We start from the raw sequence: 25,871 nt of genomic DNA, 5'->3' as shown, positions 1-25,871 counted from the left end.
TTGCATTCACCACGGCTTCGTAACTCGCGCGGCGCTCCGCCGGCCGCGCGGCCCTGGCCCGCTCTTCGCGGCCACTCGCGCCTGCGGCGCTCGGGGGCGAAGAGCAGGACCAAGGTCCGCTGGCCTTCGCGCCGCTTGCAATGTCGTGGACAATAAAACGAGCGCACCCTTTCATACACTCTGACTGAATCACCAGTAAAAAACACTCTCTCATATATGAAGATCCCTGCTGTCATCGATATACCGGTATATCACTGGCCAGATGGCCAAACATGGCCCATAATCTGTGTGGCTGGTTCAGATAGGGATCTCCATGTATGGGCATGAAAGATATTGTATGTTGTGATGTCATGGGAACCACTCTAACAAATCCCTTTTATGCCCATATATGGAGATCCCTGATGTCATCAATATTAAGCCCATATCTAACAGGACTTCATATGGGAATGCCCATATATAGAGGAAGACAGGCCATATCTGTGCGGCTGGTTCAGACAGGGATCTCCATGTATGGGCATAAAAGGGATGTACTATATACAGTACATGGATCTCCATATATGGGTAACTGGTCCGATATACATCACTGGCCAAGAATTGGCGTGACCTCGCATGTCGCCCTGAGGCGTCTTACTAGTATTATAAAACATACATAAACCACTTCAGCCCTATATTTTATACCTTGGCCATTTGAAAATAGCCGATCAACAAGCTCACAGTGTGTCTTATCGCGATGCATTGTGAGCTTGTAGATCAGCTATTTTCAAACAGTTTGTACATTTACTTTTGGTACTTTAACACATACACAGCCATTTACAATATGCGTTTGCGCCTATACTGCCAGGAAATTATTAATTTTTCAGAGTCACAGTAGATCTCCCTTATATGCATGACATTTTGGTAGGCTGTAGTCTATATAGTGTACACTAGATGTCGCCAGCGATTAAGGTCTCTGGCGATTGCTAGAAGGCCTCAAATTAGCAACCAGTCCATTCACTTAGCATTAGCGTTAGCATGGAACGGCCCGGGACCCGTGCACGCCATCCGCGCTCTTAAAAAAAAAAAAAAAGTATCGACTATGTGCCTTAGATGCCCAATTGACGCACAGAGCCTTCAAACCGGATCAAGATCCGACGTTTAGAACGTGAGATAGAGCCGAGTTGCTGTAATGGTTTCCAATGTAAAATATATGCTCGGGTACATGATTGACACGCTCGATTTCCGGTTTCCGGCGATGACGTCACTTCCATCGCAGAATCCTTGCTGAAGCTTATATGAAGCTAGAATGGTCATTTATAGCTCAAAAAATGTCAAAAAAATACCAAAATCATCAGAAAATGATCCCCAAGGCGACGTTTGGCGATCTGGCACGGTTTGGCGTCCCCAAAATGGCGATGAAAGGCGATTTGGCTAGACTTTAATTACTTTTTGATTCCAGCAGAAATCCTCATTTAAGGTACTAAGATGTGGTTTAAGGTACTAAGATGTGGTCTGTGTGGGTATTATCTACCGTATTATCCTATTTCATTCATTTGTAAGTTAAATGTATTGCTCTGGTGCACTTTGTGAGCAAAATGAAGAAGATAGATCTATGTATAATGTAATGGGATCTCAGGACATCATTTTACATCTTGAAAAGTTTATAGTTCCTGCTATTATTTGGCACTTTTTGACTCATTTTCCTGACTATGGGTTTTCTTACCAAACCATTTGCACACATCATCTAGTACAGTGTTTCTCAAACCTTTACATTTCAAGGTCTCCCCTTAACTCTGACAGTGTACAAATGGAACCAAATGGACCTGTTAGGGTCCATTTGGTTCCATTTGTATAGTGCTAGAGTTACAGACATGTATGGGTCAATTTAGACCCCCATAAAGGAACCCACAAAGTCCCTGGAATCCACTTTGAGAACCACTGATCTAGTAATTCATCAATGAAAAGTAACCAGACAGCTCTCTCATAATGTTAATGTGAATGGGCTCCTCATAATGGCATAATATGGGGTATACAATATTGCATTGCATTGTCTAGACCAGTGTTTTTCAAACTAGTTCCAGGGACTCTGTTCGGTTCCTTTTGTTCCCCACTTTCTTACCACCTACCCCTACCCCTAACTCTAACCCTAATATATTGAAGTCTCACTACCTAACCTAACCCTAACCATAACCTCACTAAACTAATGCTGTGAGGTGGGGAACATATAGAACCTGGGAAACATAGGTTGGACCCCGTCTAAATTGACCCATACACCGTCTGAACTCTGACAGTGTACGAATGGAACCAACAAATGAACCCTAACAGGTTCATTTGGTTCCATTTGTACACTGTCAGAGAGTTAAGGGGAGACCTTGAAATGTAAAAGTTTGAGAAATTACTGGTCTAGACGAGTCATTGACTCGAGTAGGCCACTACAACACTAAAAATGATATTAAGATGAGTTAAGAACCCATGAAATGCTTATTTGTGAATGATATACATTTTGCTCCATCGTGTAATTTGTGTGCAGAATCAGATTATGATTTAGCGTGAACACATCCCTCATTTTGGCTAATCAATCCCCGTTCCCCTTGGAGCCCCATGACGTTGAGAATCACCGAGACACGGCAAAAGCATACATCATTTCCAGTTAAAAACAGAAACATTCTCCTTATAAAGCTAAATTATTCAGAAATGTTTCGTGTACTGTTGGTTAGTTCGTTTGTTAGTTAGTTGGTAGCTCTGGTCCAGTTAGTTGGCTGCATCACTGTCACTGTGTAAAGTAGCAGCCAGCGGCGTCAGTTCAGAAAAAGCTAAGGTATGGCAACATGACTGGTGTCTTGCACGCGCGCCCTCGCGCGCGTGCAAGACACCAGTCACGTTGCCATACCTTAGCAACAGGCACGACGAAAAGTACATTTTATAATTTCCCCCTGTAGCAAAGGTACGGCAGCTGCCATAGCTTGCCATACCCAATTGACGCCTCTGGTAGCAGCACACGTTAAGTCAACATGCAGGAACATGGCGGCACGGTCAATTAAGCGAACTTCCAACTAGTTACACACGACAGAAATGTCTCCATCATACGAGAAAATACATAAAACACACACATACCTGAGCCATTGGTGCCCATAATGCAGTTGAACTGCATAAAAGGGCCAATGATGTGCTTCCCACGCCATGACTTGAAGTTTTCCACCTCGAGTTTCACCAGGGAGGTCATGTTTGAAGTTCCTTCTCCTGAATCTCCTCCAGCCTCAGGCTCAGAGTGACCACAGCTTACCTTGGTCCAAGATGACGGGGAAATGGGCGTCGCCTTGTCAAAAAATAACCGATCTATAAGCTAACGGCGCGTTGACGCCCTACGCTCGACAGACGCCTTGTTAGTTTGTAGATCAGATCTGTTTTGATGAGCGACGCCGTTTTACTACGGATTATAAATTAGGCTTTGGTGGTGGTAAAGAACTCCTTCCGCACTTTCTCGACGTGAATCAATTGTATTTGAAAATGTTAATTAATATATAATACAGGCTAAATAGGTAAACCTTAGGTTTATTGAAACTCCCAAAGGTATATCAGAAGCCTTTTGTGAGGGCTCTGGTCAGCATGAAACCATAAGTTTGATGTTTTTATGGTTTGCCAGCCCAGTAGCCATATATCATAACTCTTGTAGAGTGCTTTCATTTTGGGACGTTATAACTAAAAAAAATAAAAGCACTCTACAAGAGTTATGATTTATGGCTAGTTTGCCAGATGAATATGCTTGGATTTAGTTTTTCTTGGGTTTTCCTACTCCAACACCACCAGTACAGGACAGGGGCTCCCTCTGTGCTCTGTCTCTACAGCTTCTTAAGCTTTTTGGGGCGACAGATACACAGATATAGCCTATACCACATCCTACTAGATGGAGGACAACAATATATAATTTATTGTCCCTTTCAATTCATCAATCGGTTGCTTTCTGCGTTATTTTAGGCAAACCTGTATGTTTTGTAGGCTACTAGACATGATCCCTGTTCAAATTCAAGGACATGTTGCTTGTGGAGGACAATATTAATCAATATTAACAGATCTAAAAAAAATATATATAATATTGTGTAAAAGTACATTTTCTTGAAACTTTCATATGTTTCTTGAAACTACATTGCACATGTAGTGTATTATTCCAAAGTCCAAACCTTTTTTGTATATATATATATTTTTTAATCAAAAGCCCTATTTCAAAATGTTCAATATTACACAAGACCACTTAAAACAAGGATTTGTAATAGAGGAATGTCAATCCTCTGAAGTCAGAGTTGCTTGTGGGAAGTTTCCACAGTCAGTTATGATTTGGGGTGCTATGGCATCTGCATCTTTTTACACAATATTCAATTTTTTTAGATGGATCAGTAAGATTCTGTATAGAATTAATTGTCCCTTTCAATTCATCAATCCGTTGCTTTCTGTGTTATTTTAGGAATAGTTGGTGACGTTTTGTAGGCTATAGACATGATGATCCCTGTTCAAATCCAAGGACATGATGCTGATTGATCATGTACAAGAAAAAAAATAGGATGAAGATGATAAATAAACCAATACGGCACATGCTATTAAGGACAGCACTAGAGTTGTACAATGATTTCAATGTAACCCAAGGACACACAAACACAACACTATCCCAGACACCGTTTTTATTTCATTTTTGTAATCTTTATTGCTTCAATTGAAACAGACCTCGTACATATAGGCTAATATCCCACAGTAGGTTTTAGATGCTTAATAGGGATGGTCGCGTGTGTATTCCATGATGTGTTTCAGGGCCAGCCAAGTCTCACTGGCGGTGGGAATGATCTGATTGGCTGGCAGGATGAAACCATAGCGTCCGGTGTCTCTCAGCTCAAAGGCAAAAGAGTACTTGATGCCCAGGTCGTAAGACCAGTCAATACTGCCACCGCTGGCTGGATCTGTGGAGGAGACAAAGGAAGAGAAGTATTAGAGATTTCTATTTGCAATATTTTCCTATATGCAGCACATTGAGTTTCCCTGCTTATGAGATGTGAGCTTACACACTTATTATTATATTGATTGATCTATCTATCTACCTACCTACTGTACCAGGGACATGCAGAGAATGTTAGAGAGGCAGGGGCTGAAATTTCTAAAAGGACCTTTGGGTGAAAATATCGTAAATAGCAGACCTCCAAGCTCACAACGCGTCGCAGCGCAACACAATGTGAGCTTGGAGGTCGGCTATTTTCTGTGCTTGATACCATACTAAACTAAGCATAATCAAGTCAAAACTGCAACTAAGCATAATCAAGTCAATACTGGAGAGGTGGCATACAGCATAGATTGTACACAGAGAGGGCAATTCTTTCAACATAAGATGCTGCATTCAAGTTCAGGAGAGTTTGGACAAGGCAATTCTCTTGAATGCTGCTTTCGGGTATGGCTGTATTCATGGTCTAGAGAGGGCACTTTTTACAGACAGAGATAAAAGAACAGAGGCTTTGATGTGTGTGCTGTGCACATACTGTTACTGTACCTATACTGTACCATCTGATTAACTATTTAGATAGGCCTATACACTGTGTCAGTCAGTACTTAAAGTTTAGTTCCTACCTTTCCAAAGTTTGGTTCCTACCCACCTCCTGCTAATGTCAATGGTGCAGAACTAATTTCTGACATATTTAAACGTAACACGCACAGTAAAAAGCAAACGTGGTTTTGGAACAGTAGCCACAGTGTTGTTGTAAGAGTTACTAGCCATAAAGTCACCTATTTCGCTGCATAAATGAACCTCTTTGTTCATGTATGCAGCAAAGTTCTCACTGTATGTAATGTGTAAGGTGTGATAATAAATTCCCATCAGTAAATTCCAAAGAACGATTTGCTGTCTATCCATTACATCAGAGGGAGTTACAACTGTATTCCTAAAGTATGTATCTATGCTTTCCTTCCAGTCTGTCTTGCAGTTTGTTTAATAACTGCGATTCCAAAGCCTCTGTCTTCAGGTTTCAGTGATTTTAGTAACTCAATGTGGTATCAAGTTTCATCTACTGAATCTAGACAGACAAAGTACTTACAGATGATGTTGCAGATGCTTCCAACCTTGTATCGGGTGCCATAGAGAGAGGTGAGTTTCTGAACGGCTGCCCTGCCAATGGAGTCCTATGGGAGAACAATAAGGTTGAGGAGGACATGCAGAGGACATAAGAAGTAGAGTTGTGTTTTTGTGTGTTGGAAGCCAAAAGACCATAGCTTGGTCAAAATGTTCATTAACATTCAACAGCCATGCAGTAAATGCAACCTCTACCAGTAGTAAGGGAAAGTTAGCCGAGTGTTAGACCAATCCGGGAGCTAAATCTAAATCAATAGCTTTCTTCACAAATGTGTTCATAAAGGTGACTACTATCACCTCTGAACTTTCTCAATCACAACTCCCTTCGGAAACTTTGTGGGAGCCAATCAAAGTTGGGGGTGTCCCGAGGGCCTATAAAGGGGGAAAAATAAAAAATGGCCAATGTGAGCGTATGAGGTGTGTAATTAGGGTATTTTGGGGCTGCTGAATCCATTCCAACCATTAGTTATCAGTGAGAATTACTCCTTGGCCATAAAATAGGCCACGAGACATATAATATTGGCAATAAAAAAATGGTTGGAGTAGGGTTTGAATTCATGAAAACTATTAAAGATCAGGCGGGTAAGCGCACATCATGACACACAGGATAACATGATACAATCTGACAAGGAACACTCAAAAGGGTTTAAAACATAGGGACTAACAGGACCCAGGTGAACTCGAATGACATGATTGACTAAGACTTAGCCAATTAGGCCTATTTTATGACCAAGGAGTCATTTGAACTGAAAACTAATGGTTGGAATGGATTCAGCAGCCCAAAAATACCCTAATTACACACCCCATATGCTCATGTTGGCCATTTTATTTTATTTTATCCCCTTTAATCCCAGGCCCAGGTATCCAGATACCCCCAACTTTGATTGGCTCCCACAAAGTGTCCGAAGGGAGTTGTGATTGGGAAAGTTCAGAGGTGATAGTAGACATCTTTGTGAACACATTTGTGAAGAAAGCTATTGGTTTTTGATTTAGTTCCCAGATTCGTCTAACACTCGGCTAACTTTACCTTACTACAGGTCAGTAGCTGCTTGTGACAAACAGAAGCAAAGAACAATAGCATAGGTGAAAGCTACAATGATGTCCGACTTGGGAGGGGGAAAAAGCAGACATACATTACAGTGAAGATGCGCAGCATTATGTTGTTCTTACCAGCTCAGGCTGGTCAGCCACAGCTCCGCAGGTGTAACCATAGGGGTACATGAGCAGCTGGGAGTAGGCATGGACAGAGATGAAGGCCTTGACGTTTCCATGGTTCTTGACAAGGTTGACCATGTTTTTCACCTCAATCTCAGAGTGGGCAGAGGGGCCGTGGTAAGCATCAGAACAGGGGTTCCGACTGGCACCGGGACCTGGTGGTGAACCAGAATGGCCATCACAATCTGAACTGGATTCAGAATTATAAACATTGCCCCGTGCCAAGTATGAGTTCACACTAGGGCATTCACGAATAGGGATTTTTAGCAGTCGAATTATTCGACCTCAAAGTATTCGAATAGTCGAATATTCGACAGGACTGGCCAAACTGTCAAATATTAAGTAAGCAAGAGGCGAACATTGTGAAAATAGTCGATCTACATGCTCACAACGCCTCGCGTTGCGAGGTGTTGTGAGCATGTAGATCTGCTATTTTCACAATATTTATCTGTGGAACCGAGTCACATTAAATGTAATACCTACAATTCCAAGTGCTTATCAGGGTTCTTATGACTTCCTATCTAGCCAAGCTTTATAAACCATGAAGAAATATATATACAGTATTTTTAAAGACAACGCAAAAAAAAATAAAAAAAAATAAGCGAATATTCGATTTCGGTGAACAACGTTGAATAGTGACTTTGACATTCGAATATTCGAATATTTGGTGAATGCCCTAGTTCACACAAGGACTTTAATTTGGCACTTGGTGCAGCAATAACTTACTGTAACCTCACTACCATGCAATCTGGACATTCAGAGTCTGGGAAGGCTCAGTATCAGTATATATCTATATATCTCTATATATTTAGCACTTAGCATTGTATTAATACGCACATACAGTACAGAGTACAGTACACCAAAATGCATGCACTAATTTTTAATGTATGGCTAATAGTTAACACATTTGATATGCATTTGTGTGGACAAATAAAATGATCAGCTCTTTATCAGCTCATTTATGTAAATGTTTCTGTTGTACCAACCACCAAAGCCTGCATCCCAGTTTCTGTTGGGATCCACTCCACGGCAAACAGATCCAGGGTTCTTGGCACGGGTCTTGCGCCACATGCGGTCCTAGACATCACAGTTTTTATTAGTCAAGTGATACACCTTCTCTGGCATAATGCCAATATCAATTCTCCGATAACCTCTTGAACCCCCTTTTCAGGGGGAAAACATTTTGGTCATGTGTATACCAAACATGACCTATACAGTGTACCATGGTTCCCCAATTAGTTTTCCCCAAGGGCCGAATTATGTCTAGGGTACCGAGCCGAGGGCCACAACATTGCAGGGGGCGACGGCGGCGTTCCCGCTACTCCGCTACTCCACAACGCCTCGCACCGCGAGGCGTTGTGTGCTTGTAGATCGTTGTGTGCTTGTAGATCGGCTGTTTTCACTACTTTTGTGAGACGGCGTTGTATGATTTGCGAAGGAACGTACACATTTGGAGATACGAGATTTCCACCCGACAACGACGATATACTAGTGTTGTTGCTGCTCTTATACCACCATTATTACTGGGGTTGGTGGGGGGCCAGACAGTAGCCCGCCGCGGGCCGCAAATGGCCTGCGGGCCGCCTATTGGGGAACCCTGCAGTATACAGTGTACTAGTATGTAGTAGAGGTTCTGCTGATGGGCAGCTGGCCGGCAAGCCCGCCCTTCCATTAGCCAATTTTAATATACATAGGATATAATACTGTATATGCTCTTATTATTATCTTATGTATGTCTTGAGTGTCATGTAACCTACGTTGCTGTGCGTGTAAGCATAGCCATCAGGATTAGCCAAGATGAGAAGGTAGATGTCCATGGAGTTCAACAGAGAGGTTATGGAGGAGTCACTGCCGTAGTCAGTGGCAATCTGAATAAAAACACATGGGTGGTTATTCTATGGCTTTTTTGGGTCATCGTCGTGAATTCTTTTTCAGGCTTACAATACATTCTCAAGCTAAAATTACACTACACTTGGACATGTAGAAAGGAAAAGATTACATCATTTGTACCAGCAGATTGTTGTGTAGCTAATCTAGCTATGTTTATTAGAGCAGGGGTGGGCAACTTTGATGATGGAGAGGGCCACTACATTTTCACACTCACTCCAGAGGGCCACAATGCATATACATAACAAAAATAGCCGATCTACAAGCTCAAAACGCGTCGCCCTGCGGCGCGTTTTGAGCTTGTAGATCTGCTATTTTTTGCTATTTCTGAATTGGAATCCCGAAAAGTAACTTTATTTTTTCTTCTTTTGTTTTAAAATTTCAAATGCATTTATATGTTCTTATGTTAACTTTATGAACTTAAATACAAAAACAATAGACATAAAACTACATTTTAATACAAGTCATTTAGCTACTAATATAGACTGAAGTAATTAAAGCTGGTAATTTTTTTCCATGTTTGGAATTGTAATCAATAATATGTCAGTATTCCAGTATTAACCTGCGGGCCGCATTAAGTGAAGGTGGGGGCCGCATGTGGCCCCCGGGCCGCCTGTTGCCCATGTATGTATTAGAGGGAACATTTACATCATTTGTATTGGTAGATTATTTTCCATTTAAAATGTGTCAATTTGAGTGAATAAAACACCCTAAAAGTATTATGTATGATATTAGTTATATGTTGAAGTATTGTCTATGTTTACTGAATTGTCCTTCCATTCACCTTGTTGGCAGTCCAGACCCCAGTAGCCTGAGACACCCACTCCCTGGAGTGGATTCCAGTGTCAATCCAAATTGCAGGACGCTTTGCGCCACCAGTGCTAAACTGTACAAACAGAGAGAGACATTTGTTAAAACATGTTCTCTGTGACATTCTTTAATTATTTGGAATACCACAACATTTGCCAACTATGAACTGACCATTGCGTTTTGATTGTACCTTAAAACAAGTCATTTCCCTGGATTCCCTTAACAATTTGGTGGGGGGATACTAAGCACAGCTAGCTAGTATGTGCACATTTGTATCTTTACACGCGTAAGTGCGCATGTTTAACATACACAATATGTATTTTGTGCAAACAGTTTACCGGTGCTCTCACGCACGCACGCACGCACGCACGCACGCACGCACGCACACACAGGCGCACATCCATGCAGGCAGGCATCCATGCACAGACACAAGCACACATGCACACACAGACAAGTTACAGTTCATGCAGTACACACACTAAACATTTTCTCTAGTCCAGTGGTCCTCAACCTTTTCTGCATCAGGGCCCACCTCAAATGTCGAAAGCGTTCACGGCACAAAGGCTGCAGTTTTATTAAGGGGTCAGATAGCTGGGTTGCGTGCATTTTCACATCATGTTTATTTTAATGATCAATCAATTGATTGTTTTACGGCTTTTAAATAAATAAATACCATGACATTGTTGAGCGATGCTCCTCCACCTGGCTTTGTGCGTATGTCTGTATGTCTGTATGTCCGTCCGTACAGTATGTCCAGCAAATACGGACGGACATTGGCCAAGCTTCGTGGGACATAATGGAATTAACTCATAAAAGGCATCGCTCACTTCACACTGGGTTTGATTTCTTTGACATACATTTTGTCATAATTTAATAACATATTATTACATAATATTAATAAAATGTGTTTTGCCAATTATTTGGGGGATCACGTGATATATATTCGCGGCCCAGTTAAGAATCACTGCTCTAAATGGTAAATGGTGCATTTGTATATAGCTCCTTTATCCAAGGCGCTTTACATAGATTGGCATTACATTCACCCATTCACACACACATTCATACACCGATGGCAGAGGAAACCATGCAAACCTGCTCACCGGGACTGGGAGCAACTAGGGGTTCAGAGTCTTGCTCAAGGACTCTTCAACACTAACTCTGGGGAGCCCTGATTCGAACTGGGAAGTTCGAATCAGGTTGCATATCAGGTTGTCATATCTACCAAGTTGCACTTGGTAGATATGACACATAACTAGGGTGGGGGGATAAATGGCCTAAAATTAAAAACTTTGGAAAATGATTACGCCCACTTCAGTGATGGTGCATTGGGTCATTTGGGAGATATTTTGTATTGGGAGTTGGTACCTAGGATGAAATAAACCCCCCACCCCACCCAAAAAACTGAATCGGACATGTTTTTTCCCACTTTTCCCCCCAATTTTCATAAAAAAATAAAATAAAAAATCTTAAGAGAGGACTTTGGTTCACCTGGTAGATGTTGCAAGGTTATAATGTAATAAAGTACATTTACATAATGCATTATGGCTCCTGGTTGACTGCAAGTGTAGCCCCCATAGTTAGTAAAGTCAAGATCCGGCGCACAAACAGCCCTGCCAATTGGCTCAGCCATATAGGCAGTGGCACGCAGGGCTGTGCAGAGGGCACTGAGTGGTCAGGTGTTCGAACCACACAGATGGGCCCTTCTGTGGGTACACAGCATGTGTCAATTTTGGGGGTGGTCTTTTTGTGGGGTCCCTCGTGCCATTTCACACCAGAAATGTACAGTAGCTATAGCATATATATAACTTGGAATCAAAAAGTTGTTAGCATCCAAAAGTGCACGTTGAGGCAAAGGCAACCCCACCCCACTCTGCATGTGCCTGTGATATCCTTGCATGAGGGACACGAGGGAGTCGGAGGGACATGGAGGGACATTGTGTGCAGCGGTCTGCAGTGTGAAGATGCGCTTCACACTTCGGGGGGGTCGGGAGGGGTGATTGTAACCCCCATAGTTAGTACAGCCAAGACCCGGCACACAACAGCCCTGCCAATCTGATTCAGCCCTATTGGCACGACAGGTTGTGCATCGGTATGGCGAGTGGGAGCATTGGGTTCACATGGAACCCTTTGAACATGTGCTACTACCACCAAGATCTGCACCCGCGGCTTCTGTGTCACCGCGGCTGCCCTCCTACTCTTCGCGTATCATCATAGTGGCATTTCCTGGCCAACGACGGCCGGGTCCATCGCTCCAGCGCCATCCATTTTCAGGGCTAGTTGATTTGGCAGGTTGTTACACACTCCTTAACGGATTCCAACTTCCATGGCCACGGTCCTGCTGTTTATATCAACCAACACCTTTAATGGGGTGTGATGAGCGATTAGTTGGAGAGTTTGATTCATCTTTTGCCCCTATACTCAGGTCGGACGACCGAGTTGCACGTCAGGACTCCACCAAAGTTTCCTCTGGCTTTGCCCAGCCAGCCATAGTTCACCATCTTTCGGGGGCCATCGTGTGGAGGGCGCACAATCCCACCTGGGGCAGCCTGGGCCATCCTTCATTTTAATTGCGCCACAGGGTTTCGACTTTTGAGTGAGCCCTACGACTCACACACGAGTTAGACTCCTTGGTCCGTGTTTCAAGAGGTCTGGTGGGTAGCCAAAATTGTCGCCAACCCCTCACGCCCGCTGTACGAGGGCCAGTCCCTGCCCGGGCAGCACAACGTGGTCAGGACGCACTGGGGGCAGGAGGAGTTCGACAGTCGCACCAAGGGCGGGAGGAGAACCCTGTCCAGTGACGGGGCACCCATAGACACCAGAGTCTCACACAGTACTCTCAGTAGCCCTCAAGGACTCAAGGTGTCGGCTGTGGTCTCATGAGAATCGCCGGGTGCCCAGGTCATTGGGGGTTCTTGCAGGCTTGGCTGTCCTCACAGGAGGCCAAGGAAGCTACTTGCAGGGACATCCACGTGAGGAAGTCCAACAGAGCACGGGTAAAACGGCGAGACTCAGACCCAGTGGGGAAGGCGGGTGTGCCCAGTGCGATGTACGTGTTGACGTGTTCGGTATACGTGGACTGCGTATGCGTGGAAAAGCCAGAAAACTAAATTATTTCGTGTTATCTTTAATTTTAAAGCGGGATGAGGGATTATTTTCAAGGTACAGTGTTAATTTGAGGTGTAACAGTTCTTCTATTTATGAGTTTTAAAGTATTTATTCAACAGTATATAGGCAAACATTAAGAATAGCTCATGCATACCTGGCGGAATTGGCAGAAAATGCCCCTTTTTGGGGTATTTTTTGATTTTCAAGGGGTGGGGGGTTATTTTCAAGATACAGAGTTACTTTTGGTGTCAAAAGTCTTGTATTGATAGTGTTAATCATGTCCCAAATGGGTGTGTTCAAATTTTGAACTTGATGATTATCCCCCCACCCTAACATAACCTAAATATACAAAGAAATTACTGACATATTTGACAACTTTATACTTAAAAAAGAACATTGATAGTGGAAATAGCCAATCTACAAGCTTGTAGATCTGCTATTTCCACAATTTCTCTACTTAAAAAAAGATACGCGAACATTTTTCAACATGGACACGATTATGACGATTATGAAAAATGATCGCGATTACGTCAAACAATTGCGATTAGACGATTATGTAATAATTGTGACAGCCTCTAGCCCTGTAGATGCAGCAGTCATCTCCTACCTTGAGCACATACATAGGCCTGTTCTCATAGCTTCTCCCGATCTCCTCCTTGGTCACCAGGTTGGGGTGAGCAGCCACCAGCGTGTCCATCCACCGGTAGATCTGTATGGGACAGAGGGGACGTATCACAACATCGTCCAACAGAGACCAGGGGCGTCACAAGGGGTAGGAAAGTGGGACTGAGTTACTAGGGCCCAAGGTGGTGGAGGGGCCTTAATTATTTTATACTTTAGCTATTGAAAAATAGCAGATATACAAGCTCACAGCACGGCACAGAGTGCCACGCTGCGAGCTTGTAGATCTGCTATTTTTGAAAAGTCGTGAAAATGTGTGCAAATCTTTGGATATATGTATTTGTTAAGCGAACATTTGTAACTCAAATTTTGCTTCTGGGGGGTCCCTGGAACTCAATATTTTGAGATGGGGGTCTGTGGCCAAATACATACCATTTTGGGGGTCCTTCACACGAAAAGGTTTGAGCTCCACTGACATAGAAACATAGGTTTTTCAAAAAACCTCAGAAGGATTTGAAATATTCAAAGATTTTCATTATTCTTCAAAAATAGCAGATCTAAGCTCGCAGCGCGGCACTCGGTGCCGCGCTGTGAGCTTGTAGATCTGCTATTTTTCAATAGTTAAAGCACAGGGGCCCCGCAGTGAATCCTTGTACCCAGGGCCCAGAATTTGGTGTGATGCCCCTGACAGAGTTTGGATGGTGGTAGGAGCATTGGCATAATTTGGCAACACTTTTTGAGTAGCCTATAGTAGCTATAGGCAGTGGTGGAAAAAGTGCTCACATTTCTTACTTAAGTAAAAGTATCAATACTGCAATATAGAAATACTCTGTTACAAGTAAATGTCCGGAATTACATTTTTACTTGAGTAAAAGTACAAAAGTATTGGTATCAAAATGTATTTAAGTACCAAAAGTAAAAGTATTCTTTATGCAGAATGTCCCATTTCAAGTTTTCAAACATATGCAAATCTTTAGAAATGCGGCGCATTGTGAGCTTGTAGATCGGCTATTTTCAAATGCACTGTACTGTATATCGGGCTGAAGTTGTTAGTGTATGTTTTGTAATAATAATCAAGAGCTACAAAGTAACTAGAAACTAAGGTTTTCAAATAATTGTAGTGGAGTAAAAGTACAATATTTGGATCCTAGATGTAGTGGAGTAGAATTAAAAGTATCCTATTGGAAATTGGAATTACTCAAGTACAAATAACCCAAAAGTGTACTTAAGTAAATCTTTTTAGTTACTTTACACCACTGGCTATAGGCCTACTGTAGCGTTGTCATATCAAGATTCAGTTAAGCTCACTGTGTTGTTGTCAGTGTTGCCATGTCTGCTTATTACAGTATAAGCGACTTTCGGCTTGATTTTCTGTAAAGCCGAGTGTAGATATTGGTAGTTGCGGGTTGCATTTTTTGGGGCTTATTGTAGTTGCTTATTTGGGCTTGTTTCCTAACGGTGTTTCTTAAAACCTTCTCATGGCAAGGACCCTGTTACTATGCATGTTAATGACTGTCATTACATTCCCTGGACAAGAGGGGGCACAAGTACACCAGACTAGGAGCAAAGGTAGTCAGTAGCAAGGTTCCATCCACTTGGGAAGTACACATTTTATGTTGGCAGGTGTTCAATCTCTGTTCCCGTCTTGGCAATAAACAAGAAGCCTATTGTAACGTAAGCATTGTGTGGCGTCTTCAGTATACAAGGTACTACAGACCCCCAGATTAATATGCATTTGTCCACAGACCCCCCCATCTGAAAATATTTTAGCGTGTGTTGTTAAAATGTAAAATAATTGTGATGACCTTTTTCCCAATACATTTTTTAAATAGCAGATCTACAAGCTCACAACGCGTCGCATCGCATTATGAGTACTTATGAATTATGATACAATGCATTTTGGTTTAAAGTGCTCATGTCATGTGGCCAAGTCGCTTCTTTTGGGTTTGTTTTCATAGAGCTGGTTGCTTATTTCTCTCGCACAATCTGTCAACACTGGTTGTTGTAGTATTCATCGTTTCAACAAGCTTAGTGTTTACAGTGCGTAAAGTACAGTACTTAGCCCCGTTGTCATCCTCTGTGAGGAATTGGTTAGGCTAGCTTGGTTTTGGTTGCAGGACATTTGGGCACTTTTTCTGTGATAGCCAATTTGTTACTACACTGCCCATGACTTGCATTGCCTCTCCTCTTTCTTGAGAGAGGTGGTGCCATAGTTTTGTACTTTTTCTGTTTTGTATGTGTCTATGAAGTAAACATTACTCTAATAGACCACAGGGTGGGGTTAAAATGTGCAGATTTGTCTTCCCTGTGTATTTCTGGTTACTTCCTGAAAGCTGAAAGCCTCGGAGTCAAAAGGCCCAGTCGAAAAACACAGATTTAATGACATCATAAACTCATCCCCTCCCGTGTTACCATTCACCCAACACTGTGGGTGTGGCTAACCTCAGCTGGGTCACCACCCTCCCAGAGTCATCTAATCAGAGAGTTCTGCCACTGCGGGGTCAGAAACAGCGCTGGTCACGTGGTTCACTGTCACTTTACACCTCATAGACTTCAATGCATTCGAACTTCCGGTTCGTGGTTTGTCACTATATGCCAATAGATGTGTGCGTGGAAGACCTGGCCCCATGAAGGGAACGGGAGTGACGCCACTCTCTCTATACCAGTAAGACTCCCTAATCGGGAGATAAGCGACCGTAGGTGGACGAATAGGTACCGGCCCCGGCTCTCCCGGACGCTCCTAGGCCGAGTTAGGGCATTTTATGTGAGCTGCAGTGGAGGGGGTCCTCCACTGGGGGCGCCACCACTTTTGCATCCGTTCTGGAGCACCAGGAGTGGGTGGTCCCCAGGAATTCCCCGTGAGCAGCCCCGTTGGGGTGGTCATTTGGTCATTTTTGCACATTTGGTCATTTTTTACATATGGGGGTCCCCCAGGGACCTGGGGGTCCCTGGGGCTCGGGGGGTCCTTGGAGGTTGTAGTTTGGCAGGCAAGGAGTGTGTGTGCAAAATCTGGCATGGATCGGGTCAACGGTTGCGGAGATATGAGCAGGGAAAAAGTGTGACGTGTGACGTGTGACCACATTTGGTCATTTTTTACATCTGGGGGTCCCCCAGGGACCTGGGGGTCCCTGGGGCTCCGGGGGTCCTTGGAGGTTGTAGTTTGGCAGTCAAGGAGTGTGTGTGCAAAATTTGGCATGGATGGGGGCAACGGTTGTGGAGATATGAGCAGGGCAAAAGTGTGACTGACTCACTCACCCACGGACAGCCGGTGGAGGTTTTGGTAGTAAATGCGACCTACGGTCGCAACAACGCTCTGCACCCACCATGACAACCAGGCATACTTAATGAACTGGGGGGCGTTGCCACATAAAAACACAATTTTAACTCTTTCCGTACACTTGGTGCGTGTGTGTTTACATACAGTCTCCAGAGGGTGGTAGGCTCCAAAGTTGAAGCTGCGGGAGCTGCGTTCCATCACGGCATTCTTCTCCATCTCTGCCTTCTCCTCATCCAGCACCTCCTACACATCACAAACCAACAGCATCACCTGCACAGCTCATGTTGACTCCATAATCCAATGCAGGGGTCTAACGGGGTTACTACAGGGTTGTGTGATAGCAGGGACGTGCTGGGGCCCTGATTCAGCCCAGGAAAAAGAGTTGGAGAGGCCCTCATTGCGTGCTATAGAGAGAGATCTCTTTCTATAGCACTGCTGCTACTCAAAGATTTGCCATTTCAGATCATGACAAGTGACAAGCCAGTGGGCCATTTACATGAGTTATATTTCGTCGTTGTCGGGTGGAAACCTTGTATGTCCAAAACCGTTTGTTTTGTATTTATCATTTTAAAAATGATTTAAACTAGTGAAAACAGCCGATCTACAAGCACACAACGCCTCGCGGTGCGAGGCGTTGTGTGCTTGTAGATCTGCTGTTTTCACTACTTTTGTGCAACGGCCTTGTATGATAAAGCAGGGCTTCGCTTTGCAAAAAAAAAAATTACAAATTTGGAGATGCCCGACAGTGACGATTTACTTTGTTGGCCGCCCAGCCCCCAAAATGGAATGGAATTTTATTTTTAATTTTTTCCTAATGGCCGGCCTGGACCGGCCGGGAATGAACCAGCCGTTCGGGAGTTGTCCCGCTTTTTCCAATGGCCAGCACGTCCCTGTGTGATAGAAACTTTATTTTTTCTATTTCTATTTTGTCTTGAACCCTAGTAGTATCCCTATTCTGCATGGAGCATTAGCCAAAAATAGCCGATCTACAAGCTCACAACGCGTCGCCCTGGGAGGCATTGTGAGCCTAATCTTGGCAAAGAAGTTTGTTGCAGAGAGAAAAGAAGAGCAGACTAAGTATTGACGATTCAAGTAGTTCAATGTCTAATAATACACATTAATCCAACAACCTACACTGATGATAGTGTTGTCAAACAATTCTAAGCTGTCTAAAAAATCTTTTACAATTTTTAATCTGCAACACAATGTTATACAAGACGGAGTGGGTGGTCCCTGCTTCATATCTCTCTCAGCTCCTTGGCCTGAAAACATTGAAGACCCCTGCTCTAATGTTCTAGTTTCTTAGGACTTGGTGAGGGCTAAATTAATGGGCTCAATAGTGGAATGAGGAACGTTCCTCAACTGTTTTCTGAACATTAATCACTAAGTAACAGGGATATAACATTGTTTCATGTACACAGCAATCAGTGGTCTGTGGTCATTTAAAGAAAAATAATATATAAAATATGTGTAAAAATCGAATGCATATATCACCCTTGTGTGATAGCATAAAGTGTACTATATAAGAGAACGTGCATTGAAAGTAGTAGCTGAAAACCTCGTTCTTGATAGCAAATGCCTCATATTTCTATTGCAGGCGTTAAAGTTGAAAATGGTGCAGTAAACAGTAAACAAGTTAAAAACAAAATGTAATTATTATAATACGATTAGATGAAAATATACAGTATGAAAGACCTGAAGGTTGTTGATGATGACAGAGAAGGGAATGTTGTGGGCCTTGAGGTAACCCTTGACAACACTCAAACTGGAGAAGGGCACACGGATGTCAACAGGCAGCTCAGTGGAGACGGGATCAAGCCAAAAGTCCAGCTGTAAGAACAACAGGAGGTCACAGCTTTGGCTGGATAAAATATATATATTACACAGTTATAAAGCAATAATCACTATACTGTTTTCCTTTGTTTCATTGTTTCATTGTAATCTGTGATGATGCTAGACAAAAGGATGTGGAGGGGAGCGATTCAGGAGTCATTCTAGCATCACTTGTGAATCGCAAGATTCTGGGTTTGATACCAGGGACTGAGAAACAGAGCAAACTAGAAGCAGTGCTCTTCCGAGCACAGGTCTCCACCAGGCCAGGCGCACTGGTGGTGCTATAATAGGCCAATGTAAAATGGGTGGCATGTGTTCTTCGCAATCTTAGACCTTTCATGGCAGTCGGACGCTGCATGCATGATTTGAGGCATTGTGTTCCAAAAATGTGTTTTGCTAAAGTCTACCTGCTGGTGGCGCTATGACAGGCCAATGTGAAAAGGGTAGCATTTGTTCCTTGACGTAGTGGGATGATGATTTGAGGCATTTTGTTCAAAAATTGAGCAATCCTGCAAACTTTGGAAGCCAATATTAGCCAATTAGGATGGAATATGAAATATCGGACGGATCGGACTTGATCACATGACTATAGAGATACTGTGTACTGATTTGCATGATTGTTGGAGAAAATCTGTTGGAGTAATAGCAAAGAATGTGTTTTACATAAGTTGTCCTCCTGGTGGCGCTATAAAAGCAAATGTGAAAAATGCAGGGCAAAGGTTTATCCTTAGCCTCTAGGGAGTGCGCATACAAAGTTTTCCACTTATTGGTGGAATTAAAGGTAAAAACACAAATTGCCCTGTTATAGCGCCACCATGAGGCTGATTTGAGAAATTTGAAGTACCATTTCTTCCTCGGCCTAGTGGGAATGTGCGCGTCAAATTTCACTAAGATTGCAAGCTGTGTTCATGATTTGAGGCATTTTGTTCAAAACGGAGCTATCCTGCAAACTTTGGAAGCCAGTTGTAGCCAATCAGGATGGAATATGGAAAATCGGACAGATGTTGATCATATGACTGTAGAGATACTGTCTACTGATTTGTGGACAAAATCTGTAAGAGTATTGTACAGAAATGTGTTTTGCAAACATCAGCCTCATGGTGGCGCTAGAACAGGGCCATTCGAAAAATGTGGGGCAGAGATTCTGAATTGGCATCCAGGGAGTGTGTGTGCTCATTTTGTCAGCGACCAGGCCAACGGCGCCGGAGATTAGCTGGTAACAAACTGGAGGGACGCACGGACGGACGCACGCACGCACAGAAGGACGGACAGACAGACAGACAGACAGACAGACAGACAGACAGGGGTGAAAACATACTCTTCCCCATGCCTTCGGCTGGTGGAGACAATGAGTAGCACGGCTTAAGGTACATGAGTACTGGCAGCTGACAGTAGGTGTGGCTCTCCATCTCCATAATTACTGAATTTCCCCCTTGGGATAATAAAGGTATCTATCTATAATTATATGCCCTTGTAGCTCGACTGACACAAACTACCGGTATAAGCCACTTCGATATGCTTAGTTACTTACTTATTGGGGTATTGACTGTCTATACTGTACAATAGACAGTACATCAGGGGTATTCAACTAGACTAGGCAGGCGGCCACAATTGTAAAAATCACTTGAAGTCGTGGGTCATAAGACTGTGACAACAGAAATTAACAAAATGTTGATGGTTAACCGTTTGACTGTTTATGTGTTGTGTTATATGTGCGATAAGACACAACAATGGACATGTATGTCCAATATGGTAACTTGTTAGGGCCTGCTTCATACTGCATTCAATCCATTCATGCATTTTGATGTTTTGTGTGCCAGTCCTTTATAATAGAGCACAGGCTTAGATTTTGATATTAACAAAAGAGGAAGTAGATATTTCAGTATGTTCTGCATGGGTCATGGGAAGCGTCTTTGCAGGAAGAGTATTGGAGGTGAAGTGTTTACATGTTCGTACGAATGAAACGTTTTTGCTTTGTTTTGAGAACCCGAATGGGAAGAAATAATTCACCTTGATTGTGTCCATCTTCCATCTTCTCCATCATTATTCACTTCAAAGTTCAAACACACCTTGTGCTCTAAGTGACTGATGATGGAGAAGATGGACACAATCAAGGTGAATTATTTCTTTGGGGTAAATGGACAACATCCACTCAAGACCTAACCTCGTAAACCATCCTCCTCCAGAAATGTACATTTTCATTTGCTTTGAAAGCAAATGTAATTGTAGATTTCCGGGAGAGGCTACTCAAGACCCAGAAATATAGTTTCAAATGGATGGATGAACTGCACTCAGAACTCATCTGTTGAGCGCTTGTATGTTGCCAGCTCCATGTTAAAAAAAATAAATTGCTGAACATTCAAAATGGTCATCCTGTACAACCAACCATCTAATAATAATTTGTTATTTATTTATTTTTACTTTGGAATAGGTAATGTTCTCCAGGGGCCACAAGCCAGCTCTGCTAGGGTGGAATTTGGCCCGTTGTCAGTGGAATATCACTGCTATACATTCTGTACCTCTGATTCACTCCTGGGCTTTTTGAAGAACACATTGGGGGTCATATCTTTGTGTATGTGTGTTGTGTAGTGTGTGTAGCACTGTGCTTTCATGACTTGGTGTGGGTATCGATCGTGCGTCTGCGACATGCAGCCATGGAAGCCATGCAATCAGATGACAGAGAGCCAGTATCTCTCTCCCGGTGTCTTCTATCTGTCACAGAGAGATCTTATGGAAAGAATTTTGATTTGTAGCTGATTTTTACATTCTGTTAATCTGGCCATGTTTCAGCGATTGGAAGTCAGTCAGTGATCCATTCTCCGCTCCACAGGCCATCACATAAAGTTAACACAGCCTTTATTTCTGAGAATGAATTAAACTGTCTATAACCTTGGATATGTATTCCATATCCAAGGTTACGTTTCAGGCAAAAAAAGAAAGCTTACAATGTGTCGCGATGCGACACAATGTGAGCAGGCGGGTTGCCTACCCCGCATTTGTGTCGCCTTTACTCATAAGACTGGCTGCGGCCGCGCCTGTGTGTGTGTGTGTGCGTGCGTGCGTGCGTGCGTGCGTGCGTGCGTGCGTGCGTGCGTGCGTGCGTGCGTGCGTGCGTGCGTGCGTGCGTGAGCTGGCAGTGTACTGTACCTCCCAGTACTGTTCATCCTCCATGGCTTGCAGCAGTTTGATGTGTTCCTCTGTCTCCACATTGACCCTGAGGACCTGGTCTCTGCAACACAAACACACTTCAGGTCTACAGCAGAGGTTCTCAACCTTTTCAGGCCAGCGACCCCCAAAATAACCATATTTTAACTGGGGACCACCTCACCCTGGCAAGCACTAAAAGTATAACAGGGTTCTATTGTGAAAATAGCAGATCTACATGCTCACAACGCCTCGCAAGGCGTTGTGAGCATGTAGATCGGCTATTTTCACAAATTCTGCCTCTAATATTTGACAATTTGGCCATTGTTTAATTGTCATTATATAGGTATTAAAAAGTCCTTAAATTGTCACTTTCGAAATGTGCAGATACCTTCTATACACTTAAACTTTATGTTGGTTTGTTTACTGTTGAGTGAGAAAACAACGTTGCACATTAAGTTAATCATCCGGGGACCCCCCCAAAATAATCTGGGGACCCCCGACCACTGGTCTACAGCATCACCTCTGCCTTCAGAGGGGCAACTATGAAATCTTTGTTTAGGCATGTATGCATTATTTTGGGGGGTATAATATGCATTGCAGAGGATCAGATTTGAACCTGGATGAGCTGGACTATAGCTTTGAATACAGGGCATCCATAAAAACGGATGGATTTGATAAAGGTTTATTTAAATAGTTTGTATGCATATATACGTAGGCCTCATTCTTGAATGTGGCACTTTAACCCATTTAGGCCTTGGATTATTGACTGATTTAACTATTGAAAAATAGCAGATATACAAGCTCACAGCGCGGCACCGAGTGCCGCGCTGCGAGCTTGTAGATCTGCTATTTTTGAAAAAATCGTGAAAATGTGTGCACATTTTTCAATATATATTTTTCAAAGCAGACTTTTGTAACTCAAATCTCTGCTTCTGGGGGGTCCCTGGAACAACATATTTTGAGATGGGGGTCTGCGGCCGAATAAATGTAATTTTGGGGGTCCTTGACATGAAAAAGTTTGAGAACAGCTGATTTAGAGGAAGGATTTAGAAGTCGGGTCAAAGATCGGGTCAAAGATATTCAAAGACTTGCACACGTTTTCACGATTTTTCAAAAATAGCAGATCTACAAGCTTGCAGCGCGGCACTCGGTGCCGCGCTGTGAGCTTCTGCTATTTTTCTAAAGTTAAAGCATACAATAATGGTTAAAGTGGTTAAAATCTAACGCGACTCGGGCGCGTTCCAGGTATTTGAGAGTTAATTAAAATCTGGAGACAGTGTGTCATACTCCTTTTCCAACAAGAGCTCTTTCATGATTCAGGGGACTCTCAGTACAGAAAGAAACAATGTGTCATTGAAGGCATGTGAAACACAGCTTTGGTTTTGGTTTTTCATCCAAGAGTCTCAAGAGGAAGGTTGACAGTGAAAACAACATTCAAAGAATGGAAATGGAACTATTTGTCAGTGATGATTTTGTCGACTAAAACTATGACGAAAAATGTTTGTCGACTGTGTGTTTTTCAAAAACAACACTGCTATTTTGTTCATCCTCCCCGGCGGGGCCCTGGGTACAAGGATTCACTGCGGGGCCCCCCCATGAATGTTCCTCATAGGGGGAGGGGGTTTGAAGGACCCCCAAAATTATATGTATTTGGCCACAGACCCCCCATCTCAAAATATTTAGTTACAGGTACCCCCCAAAAGCAAAATTTGAGTTTCAAATGTTCGCTTAAAAAAATACATATATTAATGATTTGCACACACTCACGACTTTTCAAAAATAGCAGATCTACAAGCTCGCAGCGCGGCACTCGGTGCCGCGCAGTCAGCTTGTATATCTGCTATTTTTCAATAGCTGATGTATAAAATAATTAACCCTGCAAGGCCCGAATTAATTTCTACTGGTCAAAAAAAAATAAAAAAAATAAGATGGTGTTGTAGGAGTCCTAATCACAGGAAAATGTAATGTTAAAAAATTAATAATGTTTTTGTAAGGTTTTATAGCCATAAATCATAAATCATGCTCTAATTTGCATTTTGGGGATATTTTTCACAATAATAACACATGTACATGTTCTAGACATTCTAATGATCACGAAAAAATATATTACAGGCATTTTACTTATGTTTTAGTGAGGAATAGCTTCAGTTAAAAAGTGAGATGTTGTTCGTCCGGACACTGGAATTTCAACTTCTCTGGGAGGTGTGAATGTCACTCGCTGTGGGGGGTATTTATATGCAAATATCGTGGCCAATGGCATTGTAATACTAAACAATAGGATTTAATGGTGATGTTAATGTTAAAAAAGAACAGGAAAACTAATTATGACATTTAAAAAAAAAAAAAAATTAAAAAACGTTGGGCCTTGCAGCTTGGGCCTTCCACCTTGGGCCCTAGTAACTCAGTCCCACTCCCCCCCCCCCTTTAGACGCTCCTGCTCCCCGGTTATCAGTTCAAAGCTATTGCTGGACACGTTCTACCTGGACTGTCAGTCAGCTACTGTAAATGATTTACAAAATAATTTGTCGGCCCAGATATTATCGCTGGCGGGCCCAGTTTTGGCCCACGGGCCGCCTGTTGTCTACCACTGATCTACACCTTGAACGGTTCCCCACATGAACCCTATAGCGTTCCTAATCTGGAGGGCAGACATTTGGTGAAAATCTCAGATCTACAAGTTCACAATAGTAATCACATTTGAAATCAAAATGATAAGTCAATTACATTTTTAAAGACAGTTTCAAATGACCATCTTGAAACATGGAGGCAAAGTAATATTTAAGGAATCTGGACTGGTCTAAAAGTAAACATATTTGATTTAAATACCATTATGGATCCATGTCTAATGGATAATTTATGCACTACTGTCTATATTGCGCTGAGATTTATTTAATTCTTTTTTTAACAGTTTTTTTTTTTTTAATATTTGTGTTTATTAGGATTAAACCTTGGATGTGGCTTATTTTGGCAGTTTATACAGTATAATGTTCTTCACCGTTGAGAAATGTCAAAGATCTACCTGGGTCTGCAGTAACTGCTACCACACAGTAACTGCTTATCCAGTCATTATCAGTGGTGGAAAAAGTACTCAAATGTAAAAGTCTCAATACTGTTATGTAGAAACACTCTGTTACAAGTAGAAGTCCGGAATGACCAACATAAAGTTTAAGTGTAAATAGACTAGAGGTTATCTGCACATTTCTAAAGTGACAATTTATGGACTTTTTCTAATACCCCTACAATGACAAATGAAACATTACCAAATTGTCAAATATTGGAGGCAGAAATTGTGAAAGTAGCCGATGTACATGCTCACAACGTTGTGAGCATGTAGATCGGCTATTTTCACAATAGAACCGTGTTATACAAAATGGAATGCCTTAAGTCTTAGTGCTAGTCAGGGTGGGGGGGGGGGGGGGGTCCCCAGTTAAGATATGATTATTTTGGGGGTCGCGGCTTGAAAAGGTTGAGTCAATCACACAGGATAACCACATCAACCAAATGTCTGAAACCCAACTTACCCAAAGAAGACCCTCTCACACTGGGCAGCCACCAGAAATGCACACAACACCACAAGGCCCTTCATGTTGCCTCGTACGTCCAGTCTGTTTAGCATCAAGCAGCGAGTGAGGCAGCACCTCTTATAGTCTCTCTGAACACCACTGGCAACATGTGCTCCTTTTCCCACCATTTCCAGAACAGCGCCTTCATTCCACTGATAATGACCAGTGGTGTAAAGCAGTGGTTCTCAACCTGTGGGTCGGGACCCCCAGAGGGGTCCCCAAATTATTTTGGGGGGTCCCCAGTTGATTAACTTAATGTGCAACACTGTTTTCTCACTCAAACAGTAAACAAACCAACATGGACTTTAAGCGTATAGAGGGTATCTGCACATTT

General features: G+C 42.7%; 2 protein-coding genes across 2 annotated transcripts in view; both read right to left on the bottom strand.

The window, feature by feature from the left end:
• Positions 1-3,199, bottom strand: part of LOC308294113 (structural maintenance of chromosomes protein 1B-like) — a gene marked incomplete at both ends in the record, with an annotated part of 45,831 nt that extends 42,632 nt beyond the window's left edge. The window contains one exon of the mRNA XM_080736837.1: positions 3,091-3,199. Coding sequence (XP_080592963.1) covers positions 3,091-3,199 — 109 coding nt within the window. The remainder of the gene's footprint in view (positions 1-3,090) is intronic.
• A 1,535-nt stretch (positions 3,200-4,734) lies between these two features.
• cpa4 (carboxypeptidase A4) lies at positions 4,735-25,560 on the bottom strand (the record flags this gene model as incomplete). Its single annotated transcript, XM_080736463.1, has 11 exons — positions 4,735-4,922; positions 6,045-6,129; positions 7,250-7,449; positions 8,281-8,371; positions 9,052-9,162; positions 9,966-10,067; positions 13,704-13,805; positions 17,139-17,237; positions 18,690-18,824; positions 21,975-22,056; positions 25,496-25,560. The coding sequence occupies 11 exons, from the start codon at positions 25,558-25,560 to the stop codon at positions 4,735-4,737; spliced, it is 1,260 nt and encodes a 419-aa protein (XP_080592589.1).
• Positions 25,561-25,871: the final 311 nt, after the last annotated feature.

The sequence above is a fragment of the Nannobrachium achirus genome (assembly GCF_963921795.1).
Source record: "Nannobrachium achirus genome assembly, chromosome: 11".
NCBI classification, from domain to species: domain Eukaryota; kingdom Metazoa; phylum Chordata; class Actinopteri; order Myctophiformes; family Myctophidae; genus Nannobrachium; species Nannobrachium achirus.
This window is presented reverse-complemented; position numbering and strand designations above follow the sequence as displayed.